Source organism: Lactuca virosa, chromosome 3 (assembly GCF_052849685.1).
Source record: "Lactuca virosa cultivar CGN04683 chromosome 3, Lactuca_virosa_CGN04683_v6, whole genome shotgun sequence".
NCBI classification, from domain to species: Eukaryota; Viridiplantae; Streptophyta; class Magnoliopsida; order Asterales; family Asteraceae; genus Lactuca; species Lactuca virosa.
Genome location: NC_136428.1, coordinates 127,572,097 through 127,593,627, shown reverse-complemented (window position 1 = coordinate 127,593,627; position 21,531 = coordinate 127,572,097). Strand labels below are relative to the sequence as shown.

The following is a 21,531-nucleotide window of genomic DNA, read 5'->3' as shown; positions in this document are numbered from 1 at the left end:
CGTTAGTTAGACCGAAGGGCATAACTACGAACTCGTAGTGACCATATCGAGTCTGAAATGCTGTTTTAGGAACATCACCCTCATGGACTCGTAGCTGATGGTACCCTGATCTTAAATCTATTTTCGAGAAGTAGCTGGCTTCTTGAAGTTGTTCGAAGAGGTCATCGATTCGAGGAAGAGGGTAACGGTTTTTGACAGTGAGCTTGTTCAGCTCCCGATATTCGATACACATCCGAAAGGATCCATCCTTCTTTTTCACGAACAAGATCTGGGCTCCCCAGGTGAGGAACTCGGTCTGATCAATCCTTTGCTGAGCAGCTCATTGAGCTCACTAGATAGCTCCTGCATTTCTGCTGGTGCTAGGCGATATGGAGATTTAGCTACGGGAGTAGCTCCGGGGACTAAGTCGATACGAAACTCGACTTGGCGTTCAGGAGGGATTCCCAGAAGATCTTCGGGAAAAACATCGGGAAAGTTGTAGACTTCGGGGATGCTCTAGAGGTCTTTAACTTCCTGCTTCTCGTTAATGACGTGGGCTAGGAATGCATAACACTCCTTCCGCAGGAGTTTCTAGGCTTTGATGCACGAAATGATTTGAAGGTTTGAACTGAGTTTATCGCCATAAATTACGAGAGTTTCATCAGAGGAGAGGTTGAGACGGATAACTTTTTCGAAGCAAAGGATATCAGCACGATTGGGGCTCAACCAATTCATGCCGATGATGACATCAAAACTTTTTATAGATACTGGCATAAGATCGATGGGGAAAGAATGATCGTTCCGAGTAAGGGTACAACCCATGAATATGTCATTAGTGCTCTCTTTCTCACCGTTAGCCATTTCGACGGTAAACGTTTCGGTTAATGGTTGGGATTTATGTTTAAGAAAATGCTTGAATGCATGACTAACAAAACTTCTTTCAGCACCAGAATCGAAAATAATGCATGCATAAGAGTTATCGAGGAGGAACGTACCCGTCACAACAGTAGGGTCAGCCACAGCTTCCTCTTGCCCCATAGTTAGTACTCTCCCGGTGTTGCCAGTTGTTTCTGCTTTGGGGCAGTTCCTTTTGTAATGCCCGACTTCCCCATAGTCGTAACAGACTTGACCAACACCTGCTCCCGAGGCCTGATCGGTTGGTTGGACTGGGTTTCTGCAGCCTCGAGCCAGGTGGCTCTTTTTACCATAATTGTTGCAGAGCATCTCACGACATGGACCAGGGATGCGGTGATGATAAATTCCCTTATTGCACCAAGGGAGGGTACCAGTATACCTACTGGTAGGTGCTTGAGTTGCAGGAGCAGCGACAGGGGTAATAGCAGCGTGGACTGCCACCGTTTGCTGTCTTTTTGAGGGCTCTTGCGAAGATTGACCCTTTCTCTGCTTCCAGAATTTTCTCTTCTCACCACTCCCTTTAGCCGGTTCAGGAGTGGCGGTCACTTCATCGAGATCGACTCCATGATCGATCAGAGTCTGCGCCAGGCACTTAGCGATGTCGAAGGTGTTTGGCATAGCAGCCAAGACATTTCCTTTGGTCAGCTGGGTCAGCCCCCAAATGTATCTTTCAACCTTTTTGCTTTCCGGGGTGACCATCCCCGGACAGAGAAGCGCTAGGTCTTCAAACCTAGATGTGTAGGTGGCAATGTCAGAACCCTTCATCTTTATGTTCCAGAGTTCGTGCTCCGGTTTCTGCATTTCGCCCCGAGGGCAGTACTCAGCAAGCATGAGCTCCTTCAAGCTCTCCCAACCCATAGCATTTGCTATTGGCAGGGTTAGGGACTTGACCCGGCCATTCCACCAGGTCAATGCTTTGTTGGCGAAAGTACAAGCGGCAAATTTCACCTTATTAGCTTCAGAACATAAGCAGATTTCGAAGATGGACTCAATCTTTTTGAACCATCGAGTCAGGGCAATAACACCTCCAGTGCCGTCGAAGGATGTGGGTTTTGCATTCATGAAATCCTTATAAGAGCACTCCTTCCGGTGTCCCTAACCACCTTCATGATTTTGGGGATGCGTACCACCTCCCTGCCCACTAGATCCGCCAGAATTAACTTGTGTTATCGCGGCAGCCACAGCAGCAGTAACAGCTTCTTGGAACATAACGGGATCGAACTGAGGGGGCGGTGGTGGTGGTGGAGCGTCGTTGTTCCTTCTGATAGGTCTTTTTCGGGGAGGCATCTTGTTCTAAAAAGAATCAGGAAGAAGAGGGTGGTAAGTCCTCTGAATCGAACCAAGAGATATGAAGCAAAAATATATCTCATCCTGGTAATAAAGTGTTCTACCAAGCGATAAGCAAAGGAAAGTTACTAATGCAAGTAAGTTATCGCTAAGAAACGAATAGTTAGCAACACTAGGAATGAATTTCTACAATGTATTCGGCTCTGGCTAAAATACTCCTATAGTATTTTATGTTGTATGGATACCGGGTAAGTTTTAGGCCTGTTGCAACACCAAAGTCACTCCCAAGCACATGTTGGTCATGTCTCGAATGAATATAGTTGATCAGGCTATATTGACCCTAGACAAGATTACATAACTGCCCAATTTTAACCGCAGTGCTCAACATCCAAAATACTTTTGTTTTGTTCTACTCATGACACGGATTCTGGTACTCGGATATACTTGTATATTCTTTGTAAAAATACTTATATTTTTAAAAGTATACTATTAGTTCAGAGCACTTCAGCCCCTTAGTGTTTATAGTTGTATACCATGTAAGGTTCGGTATACTTAGTTCACTATAAACAATAGCTTTGATACCAATCTGTCACACCCCGAAACCGATGGCGGAAACATTCCGGGGCAGAGGACGTCATGCATAGTATCACAACAGTTGTATCATAGTAAGCGAAGTAAACACAACCATTACATTATAATATGAATATTTACATTGTTCAAAAACATGATTTGTACATAACAGTATATAGCAAAAGTAAAAGACGTGACTTCAGAATGTTCCGTCTTCTCCAAAAGTTGACAAGAGTACCTGTCTATTGATGCCCTGAGAATACAACTAGTTTTAAAATATCAGCATAAAGCTGGTGAGTTCATAAGCGTTTGATTCTGGTGAAAGAAATGTTTCTTTGATTCTTTGAAAAGTTGTTTCCCAAGAAAATCCTATATTTTCTTATGAAAGAAATTTGGTCATCCATTGGTTACACGTTAAACAGCCTGTTTATGAAAGGTTAAGTTATCCCAAGAAAACCCTATATTATCCTTAAAAGTTGATAGTTGATTTTCGATTCTGATACGAGGTGTACAAGTATCTACCATACTTGTATCGATAGATGTAGTTTCCTTGAAAAACCCTGGTTATTTGCTGTGGGATGTATTAGCCTTATTACATAAATAAAACTAATAAAATAGGTAGTGAACTAGATCCTAAGGGCGTTACTGATGCCCTCTAGTAATCAAATCGGTTATTACTTTGAGGTTAGTTCACTGGTTTCATTATTACGTAAGTAAATTCTCGTTACCTAAATTGTGAGTGCCATAACCGTACTTAGACTGGATAAGGCACGAACGGGGGCCAGTATCTTTTATGACTTTGTCACCCCTGAACCTAATGGTTCTGTTGTAGCTAGCAGTGAGGGTGCGGGATAGTCAGTCCCATATAGATCTATACACAATAGTCACGCTCTCCCTCCAAGAGATTCTGGTTATAAGTCGTAGTCCTCCACTCACGAATTCGGGGAAGTGTTACCAAGGACATGTCTCAAACTTAGCCTAACAAATTTACAAGTAATAGTACAAAAATCCTGTTTATGATTTGCATGAATCCTTTGTAAGATAATACATATTATTACATGATTCATAAGTTTCTTGCTTTAGATATGAAAACTGTTTCTACAAGTTGATTTCTTTAATCGATTGGTAAAACGGTTTTCTGAGTTAAAAACATACTGAACATAAAATCATTTTTATGCAAAACGAGATAATTTGAGCACAAGTTTCCTTGTACTTTTGCTTGTATCCCCCCCCCCTAAAAAGATGAAAAATTCGGAAAAAGCGTAGGGGTATGAACTCACTGTTTATCGTAGGATCTGGGTGTATGATCGGTTACGAATGCTGAGTGTCAACCGATGTTTCGTACGCAAGTGGATCCTATTAACATGTGATAACACATATGTGTGTTAGAATTAGGGTGTTTTATGGCTAAACATGACGGGAAACCACCCTAAAGACTTGGAAATGCTTGTCGGGACCCTATATGACAAACAAGGGAGGTGTACGGCCATTTGAGTGAGTGTGCGGCCAGGGTGTGCAGCCAGGCTGTGTGTGCGGTTGCACACAGGAATGTGCGGCCGTACAGAGGGTGTGTGCGGCCGTACACAGGAGTGTGCGGCCGTACACTCCTCATTTGTGCCTGAAATGTCGATTTTGAGGTGTTCTTGTGTCAATACCAAGTTCTACTAGTGAATGAAGGCCAAACTCTTCACTTTGGAGAGCTTTAAGGTGTGTGCGGCCACCTTATGAAGGTGTGCGGCTGTACACCTTCAAAGGATGAAGAACACGAAGAAAACTATGAGTTTTAGGCTTAGATTCAGATGTCTTACCAATGTAACAAGCTGAAAGATAAAGTAGTTCACGTTTTTGAGGCCTTTAGAGTGTTCTTTGATGAAGTTTTTAGAGAGAGAAAGTAGTGAGAGAAAGTAGAGTGCAGCCAAAGGAAAGAAATGAGTGAAGGGGGTCTCCTTATATATATGAGGGGGAGTGTGCGGCTGGTGGGTGGGTGTGCGGCCGCACACCCATGTATACGGCCGTACACACCTCTCAGGAGGGTGTAAGGCCCGGTTTTGTCTCTATACGATTTGTTGACTCATTTCTAATCTCATTCCCGACTGTACTCAAGCTTAGAACACTTAAACTAGCTCTTAAACGGTGATAGAAGATGATAAAATCGAGTTTAATATTGATATAAGGATCAATTGTACAGTATAAAAGTTTCGAGTTGTCACAAAACTATAGATCCACTCTTCTAGGGCATGACTCTCACGTAAAGTTGCAAACTTTACGTGGAAACAAAGAGTTATAAGCCCAAATCACTCCAGGGATAAGGTATAAGACAAGGATGCTTCACCAACAAACCAAGGGCTGATACTTTGTGAGTTTCTGGACCAAGACAAGTCTAGATCTGAAATAGCAACCTCAGATCTAGACCCCTAACCCGAAATAGATCCTTAACATGCAAAAATGGCCCCAAATCTCATTCTTGAATAGATATAAATGCAATAGAGTCAAGGTAACAACTTGTTACCTCCAAAATGTGCCCAATCTAAAATAGATTTTGGATCTACACCAATCCCTTGATGCTAGCCTCTTGATCTTCAAGCTCCCTTCCCAATATTCCTCCTCCAAAGCTCAAATCTCTTTAACAATGGAAGCTCACACGATTTTAGGGTTTACTGACTCTCAAGGGCAATAAAGAGGCTGAAGGGAGGACATATGGTCCTTTAAATAGGGTGCAACCCTTAAGATTAGGGTTTTCTCTTTTCAGCACCAACTCGTCGAGTCCAGCTACCGACTCGGCGAGTTGGTCACTTAACTTGCGACCAGAACCCACTCCGACTCGACGAGTAAGCATACCTACTCGTCGATTACCTTCTTCAATTTACACTTAAGTCCTTCAATCATACTTCTAAATTTTGGGATGTTACAGCGATGGTCCATTGTGGTTAGAGCCTTGCTGGCGTCGTCTGTTTTGGGAGGTCCGGTGATCTTGGCGGCAGTCCTGTCGGTGGTAGTGTGTAGCAGCGATGGTGAAGAGGAGTTGTTAATATGAGCCGATGATTGAGGGGGTCGGTGGAGGAGAATCCTCTGTTCTTCAGAAAGCAAAATAGAGTGTGTATCTTCAAAGGATGGAAATGGGATACGATGGCAGATGATGCCATCGACATTATCAAAGTGGGAAGACAACCCATTAATAGCATAAATAACAAGATTTTTATCAGGAACCTTTGCTTGAGGGTCGATTTCTCCAGTAGGTCGGCAATAGACTTGATTTTTGTGAAGTATGCAATGACACTAAGATCACCCATGGAGAGGTTACGAAGCTCGGTGTCAAGTTGGATTTCTCTTGAATCGTTATTGTCGTGGAATAGACGTTCGATGGTGAGCCAAACTTGTCTAGCGTAGGTGGCTCATTTCATAATCATATTAAGAGTATTCTGTGAAAAGGTTGAGTAAATCCATCATTTAACAGCCGAATCAACTTTCTTCCGGTTGGGATCAGTGGGCTTTGGATTGGGATCATCATACATGTCATCAATGTGGTCGAGAGCATCATATGCTTCACAGTGAGTTGTGAATAGTTCACGCAACGCATCATAATTTAGTCTTTCAAGATCAAGGGTAAGAGGAATGTGAGACTTGATGTTGTTGACACAAAAAACTTTGTGTATTGGTGATGCAGGTTCAGGCATGATGATGATGATAATAACAGAAGGAGAAGCAAGATTTAGGGTTGAAGGGGATGGCCACGACATGTGGAAGGAGAGAATAAGAAAGGAGAAATTTTAGGAGAAAATCTCTGATACCATATTATTAGATGGCAATCAATCTGATTCTCATTCCATACCGAAAACATACAATACAAGGTAATATATAGAGTATATACAAGGCTGTTGGGCCGATTACAATAAAACTTATATTGGGCTAATATACACACGTATACAATATACACTAACAAATGTTTCATTGTGAGCTAACTATTAGACCTTGTAAATAAAAAAAAATAAGCATCAGAACTACTTCAAAACAAATATTTTTCAATCATTAGCAATCAAAGACATTTTTGCAGATAAATTCTTCTATTTGTTTTGAATTCAGTTTTTAGATAAACAAAATTTATTAATATATTTGTTAACGACAAAGATATTCGTAAATTTTGTTCTTCTAAAACTGAATTCAAGTAAAAAAGTAAGAATTTACCTACAAAAATTACATTGTTTGGTAAGGATCGTCTTTGAAAAATGTTTGTTTTGAAGTACTCCAATTCTTTTTTTTTTCTTTGTTTATAAAGTCTAATAGTTAGCTTACAAAAAAGGTTGAAGTAAAAATACATAAATACATCAAAAAAAATATACCAAAATACATAAAATACTTAAAAATACCAACAAATATGTAAAAAAATATATATTTATACATTTAAAATACATAAAAAATGTATAAAAAAACTATATAAAAAACATCATAAATACATGAAAAATATATCAAAATACAAAAAAAATACTTAAAAATTCATATAAATACATAAAAAGAATACATTAATATATTTAAAATACATAAAAAAAACTAAAGAAAACTCTAGTAAAGTCTTAACTTTTTAATTCAATTTATGAAAAAGTAGCAAACTAAATTTTGTTTACAGAAAAACGCAGAATACCCATTAAAACTTCGAAAAAACCATTTTTGTCCGGTTTCACAGATTTAACCTATATCATGTCCTTTTTCTTTAGTTTGGTCAAAATATTGATTTTTTTTTTGAAAATTACCCTATTTTTATCAAATAACCAAAATATTGAGAATTTTCTGAAAATTACCATGGAAGTAATGGAAATTATTATAACAAATCATTTATAGACATAACAAATATTTTTTATTATAAAGAAAGAAAATGCATGTGTTGCTAATTTCTAGGAATATAATGGTGGACTAAGTACTCCTCTATTGTTTGTTGACAACTTCAAACTCTCCATGTTCGTCCTATGGATCATTATGGATGTCATAGTGATATGTACTTGTTATGCCAGAAGTAATCAAATATGAAATTGGACAAACAGAAACATAGTTAAGTCGAATTTATGTGTGTGTGTGTGTGTATATATATATATATATATATATATATATATATATATATATATATATCAAAGATTCACAAATTAGAATACATACTTGAATGTTGATGTTTACAAAAGAAAATAGAAACTCAAAGGCTTGCAATTGCAGTGTCCTAAGATAGAAATTGCCCTGGTGTGGGTCTGTCTTGAGGATACAACAAACAATTCAAGAACAGATCTTGAATATGTCAAAATTCACCATGATCCCTTTGATATGAAGAACGACTTTTGAGAGAAAGTGTATGGTTTTGATTAGTCCTCAAATTCTGTCTGATTCCATGTATTTATAGCCTTCCAATTGTGGTTGTAAACCACCAACCAATAACTACTCAAAACTGTCTGTAGTTAATCCTATATTTAACAGAATTTGTTTTTTACTAAATAAATTAAAATTAATTTTAGATTTAAAAAAAATATTATTTATTCAAGAAGTGCCCAAGAGCCCTAAGGCCCAAGGCCATATCTTTGACCATTAATATTTAATAAATCCAAGCCTACTAGTAGCCTAATGTGACTAGTTCAACACCACAATCCAAACCCAAGATACTTAACTCATTACTTGATCCATTTGATTAAATAGGTGGGAAAAGTCTTATATATAGGGATAAGGTTTTCTCTTCTTCCTATGTGGGACAAGTCTCACATTCTACGATTTAGAATAAAGTTCCAACAATACCCCACATTTTCTATACAAACTCAAAGAATACCCCACATTTGAATAGAATATAAGTGAACTTTGATATTTAAATAAGGGATGTAAGATATGACATGCATCTGAATAGGTGTTGTAAAACTTGAACCTTTCATAGTGAGTACTACTTGGATCTACTTTGTGGGTAGTGAACTAGATTCTTAAACTAACCACTTTATGTAGTAGAATCAAAACAAGAGGTATCACACATATCATATATAAGCATGGTTCATTTCTTACCATATGTTCATTTCGGCCGTGAACAATCCGTTCTTCATGAGACGTTTAGAGAGCTGAGCTATATCAACTCCCAAAGATGTGACCTCACATCCATCTCATATAGGTAATGCTAATCTGGAATAATCTGTACTATTCCACAATAAAAGCTATCAACATTATTAAGAATAAAGAATTCATCCCTATATCATCAACGGAAAACAGAAAATAAATATCATAGGATTGAGCATACATTTGTGTTAGTTCTTCTTTAAGTCTTCCCCAACAAGTTGTCCTATTGAACCTATACCATAGGATCACCAATGTTGCTAGGTTAGGTTTTCACCAGGTGGTGACTCATTGTGTTGGCTTGAATCCTGTTCCCCTTGATGTGAAGAGAACTTGCTCTCTAGTAAGGCCTTTTGTCAAAGGATTAGCTATATTTTCCTTTGACTTTATGTAAATATTGGAAACGATTCCATTCTTCAACAAGTCTCTTATTGTAATGTGGTTGCACCTAATGTGTCTTGACTTTCCATTGTATATCTAACTTTGTGCTCTAGTGAGAGCTGCCATGCTATCCCAATGTATGCCAATGGCAGTAACGGGTTGAGGCCACATAGGAATACCTTCTAGGAAGCTTTTAAGCCATTCAGCTTCTTCAGTAGCTTTGTATAAACAAACAAACTCTGCTTCCATTGTAGAATGAGTATTCACAGTTTTCTTAGATGATTTCCAAGGAATAGCAGCTCCACCAATAGTGAACAGATATCCACTTGTGGATTTTGCCTCAGAAGTTGGGATCCTCTCCAGTATATAACCTTAACGTGTTGTCTACTGAATCTATGGTGTTATACACGAATTTTGTCAAAATATGTAAGCTAAACAGGTTATCCTAAGGAGGGATTTCCCCGACATGATCTAAGATCCTCATATTTAAGGATCCTCACAGCAAGGATCCTCATCATCAAGGATCCTCGTCCTTATGAATCCTCATCATTAAGAATCACCGTCTTTACGATCCTCGTCGTTAATAAGGAGCCCCATTATCAACAGTGAACCAAAGTCCTCTCTTAAGTTGAAATTTGTCCTCAGTAAATTTCAAGATTGAAAGACTTATGGAAAAACTTTAAGACAATCAGGTTCCATCCATCCTTATTTTTGATAAACTCTAAAAGGTTTAAGGATCTTGAACTTTCTAGGACCCAAAGCAAAAATCGTTTGATTATCAGAATTCAAATGATTAATTTATCTTGGAGTCGTTTGTAGGAACCAAGTTTTCCAGGATCCTGATTATTTAAAGATCCTAATATCGTAACAGTCATGTAGAAATCAAGAGAGAAGTATGAAAATAAAACACAACCATTGCATGCAAAAAGGGTTGCATATCAACCCAACCAAAAGGTTAATTGTCTTACATCACTGAAAAAAAACAAAAACTGTTTAAACCAGTTTTTTGCAGGCCTAGACCTTAGTTTGGTCATCATCGACCCTGTCCTTCTTCTCCCCTCCTCTGGTCAACAACAGCATAGGATCCTGATTGGCAACAACAGGCTTATCGATCAGTTTGGCCAACGCCTCGCGTCATCCATCCACATCCCAGGAACTTGCATTTTATAGACCATCTGCCAGCTTAATCTTAGCCTGTAGGATAGCTATCGCAGCACTTGTCTTTGCATCAACAATCACCTCCTCGAGATCTGCGAGATGCTCTTCCTCCTTTTCAACTTTCTGTTTGCGCAATAGTTCCACCCTCCGGAGGAGGTCCTCATTAGTAGCCCTCCACATTTTCTCCTGCTCTTTTAAAACGAACTCGGCTTTCTCAACACAAGTCCTGAGATCATTGATGGACTGAGAAACATGAGCACAGACCTGAAAGAAACGCAGACATCAGTCGAAAGAAGAATCGATATAAGTGATGCTTGTACACAGGATACATACCGCCTGGGAAAATGAGAACAACTTTCCGAGGGCATCCTCGATGCTAAGGTTCTCTAGGTTGAAATCTGTAGCCTTAGAAGTTTTCCGCTTACGGGATCCTGATGACTTAACAGTAAGGTCAATGTGAGATCTTTTAGGAGGAGGAAAAATGATACCTTTTTCCTATTTAGCCTTGAGTGAACTGCTAGTCATATCATCCTCAAGATCCACCAAACCAAAACGAGCTTTGGACCAAGTAGTCTTAGAACCTGCCAAAGATCCCTGTTAAGTAAGGTTCCTCTAAAAAAATATATCCAAGAAAAATAATATTACCAGTTGCAATAAAAGTAGTAGTGGAGGAACCCTCTTGAAGACTGGAATATTCAAGCTTGAACGACCTCTCAACTACAGGAAGTGTGAGAAATTTGGAAATCTTTTCCTCAGAGTCACCAGCGATAGAAATAATCTCCTTGTAACATCCCGACTCCCAGGTATAAGAATTTTATCTAAAAAGGACAATTTGACTTGGAACTCGTCGAGTTGATGGCCTCAACTCGACGAGTAGGAACCTCTCTACTTGACGAGTTGTTTGGAAAAACTCAACGAGTTGGAGCTGGAATATGAAACCCTAATTTACAGAGTTTTGGACCCTATTTAAAGGCTCATTAGCCACCCCTGCCTCTCTTACCGTCCCCCTTGACCTCAGAAAACCCTAATCATGTACTACTCCTCATTTTGTGTGTGTAAAGGCTTGGAATGTGGTTTTAGTGAAAGAAACTTGAAGACAGCTTGGATCAAGGAGAAGCTTGTAAATCCCGCATCTACTTCATCTTGGAATCATTTTGAAGGTAACAAGTCGTTACCTTGACCATTTTCTACCTAGATCTATTCATCCAAGAGTTTAAGGCCATTTATAGCTTATCCTTGAAGCATTTCTGATTTTGAGCACGATTTGAAGTTGTAACATCAGATCTGAACTTCTCTTGACCCCCTTGAGCATAAAGTTCTTGACTTTGGCAAGCTTTGGCCCTTCTCCATACCCTAAACCTCTTCCTTAGCTTGGTTTTAGCATTTGAGGCTTTCCATGCACATAAAGTTTGCAACTTTACGTGGTAACTATGCTCTAGGAAGCTAGATCTATAGTTTGGAGCCTTAGTTCAACTTAAAAGCGTTTGGATGAGAAATGGACTGCATGAACTCGACGAGTTGGATAGCCAACTCGACGAGTTGAGACGGGTTTTCCCGTTTTCTGGATTCTGCATGAACTCGACGACTTAATGAGGTAACTCGACAAGTGGTTAGGGTTCTTCCCGACCCTATGGACGTTGCATGGACTCGACGAGTTGGCTCGGATTTTTGCGACTTTCTGAGTTCTGAAGGAACTCGACGAGTCTATAAGCTGCACTCGACGAGTTGGGTTAACATGGACTGTTGACCTTGACCGGTGACTTTGACTTTGACCAAGGGTTGACCAACTTTGACTTCTGAGGGTATTTTGGTAATTTGGAACTTGATGGTATTGGTTGTAGGTGGTTGAGTTCACAGGTGTGATTCGGGAGTTGATCTTTTTTAGTTCAGTTTGACAGTGAGAGGTGAGTTCTCCTCACTATATCAACAGGGTCTAAGGCACCAAGTCCGGCCCTTTGGATTGTTATCCTAGTTATAGGATGTTGTTATGCTATTATGATCTGTTAGATCGATATCCTGGTAGATAGTATGATGCTATGCTTAGTGATCCGTATGATCTGTGCCTGTTTGTTGATTGTTTATGTGTTATGAGTATTTCGACATATGTGTGTATGGTTGGGTTGAGGTGGTCCTGCTTTGTGCTGAAGGCCAGCAGATCTAGGGCGGTTCGGATAGACTAAAGGCCCTGCGAGGCGGACCAGTCAGACCAAAGGCCCAACGAGCGGTCCGGACAGGCTGTAGGCCTGCGTGGCGGTCCAGACATGCCGAAGGCTCCAGATAGGCTATAGGCCTTGCGAGGCAGTCCAATCAGGCTGATGGCTTAGTTTGCATACTATTTGATATGATATTGATCTGGTTTGTATGGTGTTGGTATTTTGGGGGAAACTCACTAAGCCTTCGTGCTTACATTTATGAGTTTTGTTTCAGGTACTTCTGATGATCGCGGGAAGGCGAAGGTGTGACCGTACACTTCCTCATGTTTTGTGATTTTGATTTCTGGGATACACTGATATGAAACTATTTTGAAAACACTTTGTAATAATTAATGGTTTTGAATTGTTTGAAAAGTTTTAAATTTTTTGTGAATTTTCATGGATGTTACACTCCTCAAATCTGAACGCTGCATCAAAACAAACAAAATAGGGGAAGTAAATTTAAGGATCCTTGATATCTAAATTTATTTCCTACCCTTCTTAATCCATGTTTTTGGCAGAGAATCCCCCTCGGAAATCGAGTCGCGTCTCACAAAGAAATATTTTTCTTTCCAAGCGTCATCATTTTGTTTAGATTTCAGAATGAGGTGGGATTTGTTTGTCTTAACTCTTAACAGGAAACGAGAAGAACCAAAAGTAGAAAGATCATAGACGAAGGCCAACTCAGGTAATCCAATGTCCATATTCTTGGACTAATTCAGGCAATCGATCCAAAAGAGGATCCTCCAAACCACAAGCATAGTTTGGATATAGGAGATTTGGGTATACAGAAAGAAATCATGAATAATACCAGTAAAAGGATAAGTTAAACATAGAGTGAATGGGTATTCAGGAAAACAAACCCACGTTGGAGACACAAAATCAGGTTGAACGATAGCCTCAAAAGGACGAAAAACCACATCAGAAGGGAAAGCCCCGATGTCTTTCAACCATTCCATGTCTTAATTGTCGAAGGAGCAAACCTCGTCATAGGTTAAGATTGCTTGATCAATAAATCGTTCTCGGAGGGAATAACAACGCCAGCTCGAGAGCGACTAGTTTTCTTAGTCATGACGAGGAAAATCGAAACAACGGAAGAACAAATAAAAAGAAAAAGGATTACCTTAACAAAGAGATGATAGCGACTTGGGAGAGTAAAAAGAGGAGTTACCGGAAACCCTCAATTATAGCCAGGAAAAGATAACAGAGATGATTTGACCATTTCTCGATTATCTCGATAAAGATAAGACCTAAAATTAAGGATTAATTTTAAATTCCTCTTTTTAAATTAAGTTATCCCTTTAATATTTACGAAACTAACTCCTATATTTTCAGGAATAACTTGGGGCAATTGTTAGGGCCAGGATCCTTACAATATTCAGGATCCTCAAATATCCAGAATCCTCAGCTACCTCAGGATCCCGGCTAATTACCGTTATTATTTTTATTAATATTTATAATGGTCATGTTTTGTCCATAACTAACACGTGTGCAGAAGTAGTCAAGGGAATACCCATTCTCAACGAAGAATCATCTCAACTATGCTAAAGACCCGGAATACTTGGTCAAGAACGTTCATGAAGCTGGTCATAGAGGATCCCGAAAATATCGGACATCTTGTTGGCTAGTTTAGCCTATAAATTAACACTTGTATTCTGCACACACAACACTGTTCTCTAGTCTAAGCTTACTCTACGAAATTGTTTACTTATTCTTACTAAGAACTCTTTGTAATCATCATTTTTATCAATAAAATCATCAAGGCAGGTGATCATTATCACCTCCCAATCTTTTATGTCGGAGATTCTAGTAAGGATCAAGGGCTTTCCTTGTAAACCATCTTGTCACTTTCTTTTATCATTCGCCATTACACTAATCTGAACATCACAGCTTCTCATTCAAATTAGTTTACCAAAACATTAACGATATGTCCAAATGGTATCAATAGTAAGACATAAACTGGAATGTAACTACCCAGAAGCCCCATCCTCACCAAGGTGACAAACTATGCTACATGTACCAATACAATGCAACAACAAGCAAAGAAACAAGTGTCAGCAGATGCTAAGTGAGTCAACCTGAAGTATAATGTTAGGAAAACACAAATAGAATATCGTCAGATACATCACATGCATCACATACATCACATACATCACACACATCATATACATCACATACATCGCATGTTCATCACTAGAGTATCATTAGGGTCTACCGTTATTATTTATCTTTTAATAATAGATAAATATTAATTATTCCTAACCTAGCCCTGGGTCCATCACTAACCCGCAAGGTAGACACCCCAAACATGTGTTCATCACTAACCCATAAGGTAGACACCCCATATGTAGGTCCATCACTAACCTGAAGGCAAAGTCTGTTCACTACTATGTGAACGGGCCAACCCTTCCCCCACTTGGTCCATCACTAACCTTGGGTTCATCATTAACCCAAGAGGTAAAAACCTCATTCACTGCTAACGTAACCGGCTCAACCCAATTCACTAAGTTAGGCGAGACTCTCACTCGTAACATTGCTCCCGGTTCGCTGTGTTCGCTACTCCGACGTTGCAGATACAAGTATGCACATTGTTATCCAAGAGTGGTATTTGTCATTGTATCCCATCACTAGAAACTTTCCACTTAAACGTGATATTTGATCCTGCACCATCACTACGACAATATCAATCTAGACCTCGAACGCCTTAGTGTGCATGAACCATGTCCCGAATAGTGGTCTAGAAAAACCACTCCACGTCACTATTGGCTTAATTTATTTCCCTTTTGGGTGTCTTTCAGCATATAAGGACCACACAAGTATCCGGATAGGGTACACACACCTAAGTATAGGTTGCAACCCTTTAGGCCCCACTAAGTGTATTCCCCTTTTTAATTAATATATTATTAAGTCATCACATAAGGATTACACTACAAACTTCCCAAAGTAATTATGCTCAATTTCTATTAATATTAACTGGCATATTACTTCCATACAACATAATATGTAAACATGCAACAAGAACTAACAAGCTAAGGCATTTCTCAACTTAATATAATCATGCATATATCATCACTTCATCATTAAGGCATATTATATAACTAGCATGCATTGTCCTAACGATCATAGACAAGTATTTCCAGAAAATCATAACATGCACATACCACACACAACCAACAGAAATCCCTTTTTCTATCATGGACCTATCATACCCCTCACATTAAAATAACAAACAAAAGAATAGCATGAAGGAAACGTCATTCACATCGACATATCATTCAAAATTGGGGTAAATGCAACCTAAACAACCTAGGTTCATTCCAATCCTTCTAAAATGTGGAATTCCTAACAAGTACTTTAAATAACCATAAAGACTGACTCACCTTTGTCAAACAAGTACCCTTTCCACACTTCAAATCTTGTAATAGTTGAGGTATAAAGCTTTACCATAATACAACCCAAATAAGTAGATTACTAGAAGTTTACAAGACCAAAATATAACAATTTTATACCCTACACATGCAAACTAGTTACTAAGTCAAATTCTCAGATTTTGACCTGAAACAACAGCTTGTTCAAGATCACTTTAGAGCCATCAAGTTTGTGGAAATTAAAACTTTATTTCATATTCTATTATTTTAAACTTTTAGATTTTTATAAAGTGCTCGCACAGGTCCATATGATGTTTATAGAATTTCCTATGAATTTTAGAAAACTGCATATCCGTGAAGCTAATTTGTGTCTGGTCAGTGAAAATGACGATTTTCACCTTGTTTAGAAACAATATCAGGTCCTGGGAAAAATCAAGGAAAAACTAGACTGAAAATTTAAACATTGAGAGTTTATAGATCCAAAATACAAGTCTTTATGATTTTTCTATAGTTTTTTACAAAACATGGGCATAATAGGAATTTTCCTACAATTCACAGCTTTGAGTTTTAAGGGTTAATTTACAACTTAACCCATTAAACCATGATCAAAATCGACTATAAAGATGGAAATTAGGTTCTTAACAGTAGAAACATGTCAAGAAGTTAAAATAACAATTTCAACCTCAAAGCATGACTCAAAGTACATTGCTTTTATGGGAAAAACAAAGTTCATTGCTAAAAGAGAAAACACCACTAGGGTTTGAGTTTCCTCCACAATTAAGCCTCATATTAAGACTTTTAGGGACTATTTTGAAGACATTTTGAATGGCTCAAAACATGGTATTTTCAGAAAAAAAAAATACCCTCTTAAATCAAGGTAGCAATAACATGAGTTTTATCAATCATCAAGGAATACAATGTTCTCAAAAACTTGAAGTATTTCAACATAAAGCATATCATTAGTGGGAGAGTTCATAATTGGATTTGACAGAAACAAAACACCCAATTACCCCCTTTAAACTAGGATTCAATCACTTAAACTATCAAATATTTCATGGAGGAATAATATGAGGATAATAACATCAAAAGGAAGAAATTTGACTCCACAACAGCCTCAATTGACAAGCAATTGAGATGTGAACATGTTGAGAAGATGAAGTAGAAATTTTTTTACCACCAATTAACTGATTTTCGCAGCCCTCTCCCTGTTGGACGGACAAGGCAATTCTTCTTTCTCCCTCCTCCTGGCTTAGCTCGATGTCCTTCTTCTTCCCTCCAAAACCGATCGCCATTTTTTTTTCTTATGAGTTGCGTTGTACCAAGAGATAACAAAAGAGGATATCATGATCGATTTCTTTCCCTTAAACGCACATCCCAAAAACGGACGCATAACCTTAATATTTCTTAAACACGTCGATTTAAGATTATGGAGGTTTTTTTTTTCAATTAAGTCCATCAATTATCATAGGTAAATCCCAAACACTCATAACCCTAATGAATTAACAAATTAAGTTCTTTTTTATGACAATTTAGCCCCTCAACATCATTTTCACCAAATAAATGAATTGTAGTCACCCTATTAATCCCATAAACCAATATAATTTGATTATATCCTTCATATTTATTGCTTAATTCATTTAGATATTAAATAATCATATTTTATTTAATTTAATCCATTTTAATCTCTTAAAGCTAAAATCATTCGCATAAATATTTCTTCGAGTGACGGAAAGTTAATTTCGTTAACGAAAGGAAATTCGGGTCATTACATATCAAATTGTCGGGTCTAAGTATATAGTTTTTTTTATACATCTCCCGTTTTGACACGAATTTGTTTTGTGTCTTATGTGTTTGACATGTGTATGACATAAAACATTAATTTAAAATACGTGTCAACAAAAGGAAACACAAATTTGTAAACACATACACGAGAAATTCATGTCGTGTACCAAATTTTCAAGTCTACATTTGGTTTCTCTATTGGTTTAGGTTTTAATGACACCGCGATTTATACATGTGTGGGTTGGTCGTTACAAAGTCAAAACTGACTTTGCTATAATTATATATATATATATATATATATATATATATATATATATATATATATATATATATATATATATATATATATATATATATATACTAATTTACAAGTGCCTGATGAACAGAACTTGCTTCTCATTGGTGGGGAAATTCTTTTTTTGGTTTTTTGTTTTCCTTTGGATCATTGTTAACCGTTTTTTAATTTTTTTTTGTTGATATATGGAAGTGTCTACAAATACAAATACACGTGTTACAGAAGCCAGTGGAAAAGGAGATTAGTCTCCACCTACTCAATGTCCACCGACTCAATAAGCGTCCGTCCATATACCTTCTTCTGTATCTCTCTACGTCTACTACTCACCTTCCCCACCTTGGTTTGATCCTCCACCGGCTTCCGTCTGAAGCAACTCCAGACCACCCTCTCCACCCTTCTAATTTGTCGTCTGAAGGACACAAACGAGAGAACGAAGCAATTAGATCTGCTCCGATTTCCCGATCGGTTTACCTAATCTCGGGTATATTCTTCGCATATGTCGACTCGATTTCCTTTTTCTAAATTTCTAGGGTTTGTCTGTTGCTTACCTGTTCAACATCATCACCGATTTCGTATTATAATTAAGATGCGGTTGGTTTCTTCGCTTACTTGATAAGCCCAAATAAAATCTAAATTGTCTGCTGCTTTCTCGGGTTGGATATACAGAGGTTTCACATTGAGATTGAAGTAAATCCTAGCAATCTTAGATGAGCAAGAAGGAATGATGGGGTCAAAGGCAGCCACAAGAGTTGAGGTATGTGATTTACTTTGAATCGGCGCCTGTACTTCTCTTTCCCTTTCATGCTTTATCAGCGTCGACTTGCAAAGATCGATTATCAGAAATTCTGAAAAACGATGATCGATTGAAGGTCTTCCGGTGAAGCAATCTTGGCCATGGGAAAGAAGAAGATGCACATGAATTTTTAAGGTAAAGTGACTTATACTTTTGCATTTATGATTTATGCCATTTAAATTGTTGTAATAGTCTCTTAGTGAGTTGACTCGGTTGACTCAGTTATCAAGTGATGTTATTACAGGTATGCTATTGATACTTTGCAATCCGCCTGTCTTAAGGAAGCTGGAACAAAATCTTCCAACTCCTTAGAAGAAGAAACAACTCTAATCGGACTTACATTTGGTGGTTATCTAAGATCTAAGGTAACAATGTCTTTTATTAACTACTTCAAACCATCTTTATCTAAAACACAAGAAGCTTCTAATTCCTAAAGCTACTGTGGCTTTTAAATTGTAGATAAAGTGCATGAAATGTGGTGGAAAATCAGAGCGACATGAGCGGATGATGGATCTCACTGTTGAAATTGAAGGTGATATAGCAACTCTTGAAGAAGCTCTGGATAAATTTACATGCACTGAAATACTAGATGGTGAAAAAAAGTACAAATGTAGCAGGTTTGTTCAAAATCTCTCATCTAATCTTACCTTAAAACTTTTTATTTATTTATTAACTTTTTAACTTACAGGTGTAAATCCTATGAGAAAGCCAAAAAGAAATTGACATTGTTGGAGGCGCCAAATGTGCTTACCATTGCATTAAAGCGATTTCAGGTATTTTTTTTTTAATTTTTTTAATTTTTAATCAAAGATGCTACAATACATGAATAAATGAAAGTAAAAAGTAAAAGAACATTGCTGTTTGTTGTTTGTTGCAGTCTGGTAATTTTTTTTTTCGCTGTGGTGTGAAGTTCATGTAACATGACCATTTTGCCCCTAAAATCACCTTTGGTAACACTTTTTTTCCCCTTTGTTAACTTTAATGACCGTTTTACCCTTATATTCCAACAAACAGTTTTAACAATATTTCCACTGATATGATTTATTGTTTTTTTATTTGAAAGATGTTGGTCGGGTGCTCTGTTGGGGGTATGGTAGACATGGATCTAGACAACAGCAGAGTGTTCCCTCATTTATTGAGTCTCTAGCTGCTGAGAAAGCTGTCCATATTGCTTCTGGAGGTTCTTCATCAGCTGTTGTAACTGGTAATATATGTCTCCTTTGAAACAAGTTTAGTTGTTGTTCTTTTTTTACTTTTATCAACTCCTACAAGGATAAAATCGTCATCCTTATTTAACTAATATTAACACCTTACAATATTTTTAAGTAGTAAAATTAGCTATTTACCTTTTTTTTAATAATCACCTATGATGATTTTAGTTTATTGAACTTTTGGAGTTTGAACTATACCAAGAGGCTAAATAACAACAGTCTAAGAGGACCAATTCCACAAGTGTTGGCTAACTTGACCCAACTCACATTTGCGTAATCTCTTTAATAAAAAACTTTAAACCTTAATCTTTCGAGTCAAATGCCTTTTCATTTGGTTGAATTTACTGAAATAACCTTCCATTTACAGGGACTTATCCTTTAGCATTTGGAACAAGCCAGTGGTGTTTTTGCTTGCTACTTTTCAGGTATGGATTTGTTTTTTTGGTGGAGGATACGGCACAACATCAAGTATTCTTTGATATAAATAGTTAGCATTAAAATATCCAATTACCTGTTACAATGGTAAATACTTATATAATAGAGTTTACATTATATGCTGTGCTCACATAACTGTAAGCTTCTCATGCATATAGATCTCTGACCGGATAAAGTGTTTTTTTTTACATAAGATATTTTTCTGTTTCTTTTTCTAGACTGAACTAACCATTTCAAATGAGGGAACTGAAGGACAATTACTTTTTCAAAGAGTAGATAAAGGTTTGGCTTAATTTCGTAGATGAGGTTAATGGATTTGATTTTGGCAAATGGTGACGGTGATTGCTGATAAAAAGTAATGTAACTACATTACTTCATCTTTAATTTATTCATAATGCTTTAATATTTATCCAATCTCTTTGACATTCGACTTAACATAAAATTCTAAAGGCAATGGTATTAAACAAAATGACCAAGTGTGATGCGTTCTAAACTTTTTCATATGAACATTCATTTTTTTGTAGGTTGCAACTAAAATGAATTATTTGACCATGTGATAGCACTGCCATTGTAATTGCCCTTGAAGGAAAAATGATCAGATTTGGATTGTTGGCTGTAGCATTTACAGCTTATTTCCAGGTGGCACCTTCAAATGACAGTATTTTTTGTGTTTTGTACTCTTTATAGGTTGAACAATATACTATGATTGATTCATCATTAGGACCACCGACTGAGGTGAGGAAAACTGCCTTGGTTGTGATTAAAATTGTGATAATAGATTTTATTGTTAAAGAGTTTGAAAGAATTGTAATCTATCACATTTTTGTTTAAAAAGAAATAGAATGAAATCCAATTCAATCCCGCAAAGCGGGTTCTTCCCTAGTTACTAACAATCGTGGTTAATAATGAAGAATTTAAGTTCAAGAGGGCTTAAGTGATGCATTGAGTATGTGGAGGGGATAAAATTACTGCCATAAAGTGATCAAAGTCTATTAAAGGCCCATCATAACTATTACACATGTGAAACGTAGGAACTCGATCTTGAAGCCTTCGACTGAAAACCCACTACTCCCCGAAACAACATCGATATTCAGGACAA

At 37.5% G+C, this 21,531-nt stretch overlaps 1 protein-coding gene across 2 annotated transcripts; it reads left to right on the top strand.

Moving 5' to 3' along the window:
* Positions 1–18,227: 18,227 nt before the first annotated feature.
* LOC145162608 (ubiquitin carboxyl-terminal hydrolase 17-like) lies at positions 18,228–21,237 on the top strand. Of its 2 annotated transcripts, XM_079081702.1 has the most exons (11): positions 18,228–18,474; positions 18,660–18,747; positions 18,863–18,921; positions 19,031–19,151; positions 19,246–19,403; positions 19,475–19,559; positions 19,664–19,736; positions 19,850–19,990; positions 20,365–20,422; positions 20,651–20,787; positions 20,957–21,237. In XM_079081702.1, exons 5-7 carry the CDS (start codon positions 19,255–19,257, stop codon positions 19,703–19,705), a joined length of 276 nt encoding a protein of 91 aa, XP_078937828.1. In that variant the 5' UTR covers positions 18,228–18,474; positions 18,660–18,747; positions 18,863–18,921; positions 19,031–19,151; positions 19,246–19,254; the 3' UTR covers positions 19,706–19,736; positions 19,850–19,990; positions 20,365–20,422; positions 20,651–20,787; positions 20,957–21,237. The 2 variants fall into 2 exon arrangements, with proteins under 2 accessions (XP_078937828.1, XP_078937831.1); XM_079081705.1 differs by lacking the exons at positions 18,228–18,474; positions 18,660–18,747; positions 20,651–20,787 and having other exon boundaries at positions 18,760–18,921.
* The last annotated feature ends 294 nt before the right edge of the window (positions 21,238–21,531 follow it).

What these genes read in the sequence shown, in the direction of transcription:
- LOC145162608 (XM_079081702.1), top strand. Translation starts at nt 19,255, where the DNA reads ATGAAATGTGGTGGAAAATCAGAGCGACATGAGCGGATGATGGATCTC. An exon ending in AAAAAGTACAAATGTAGCAG is followed by an intron (nt 19,404 to 19,474) that starts GTTTGTTCAAAA and finishes TTTAACTTACAG; the next exon opens with GTGTAAATCCTATGAGAAAG. An exon ending in TTGCATTAAAGCGATTTCAG is followed by an intron (nt 19,560 to 19,663) that starts GTATTTTTTTTT and finishes TGTTTGTTGCAG; the next exon opens with TCTGGTAATTTTTTTTTTCG.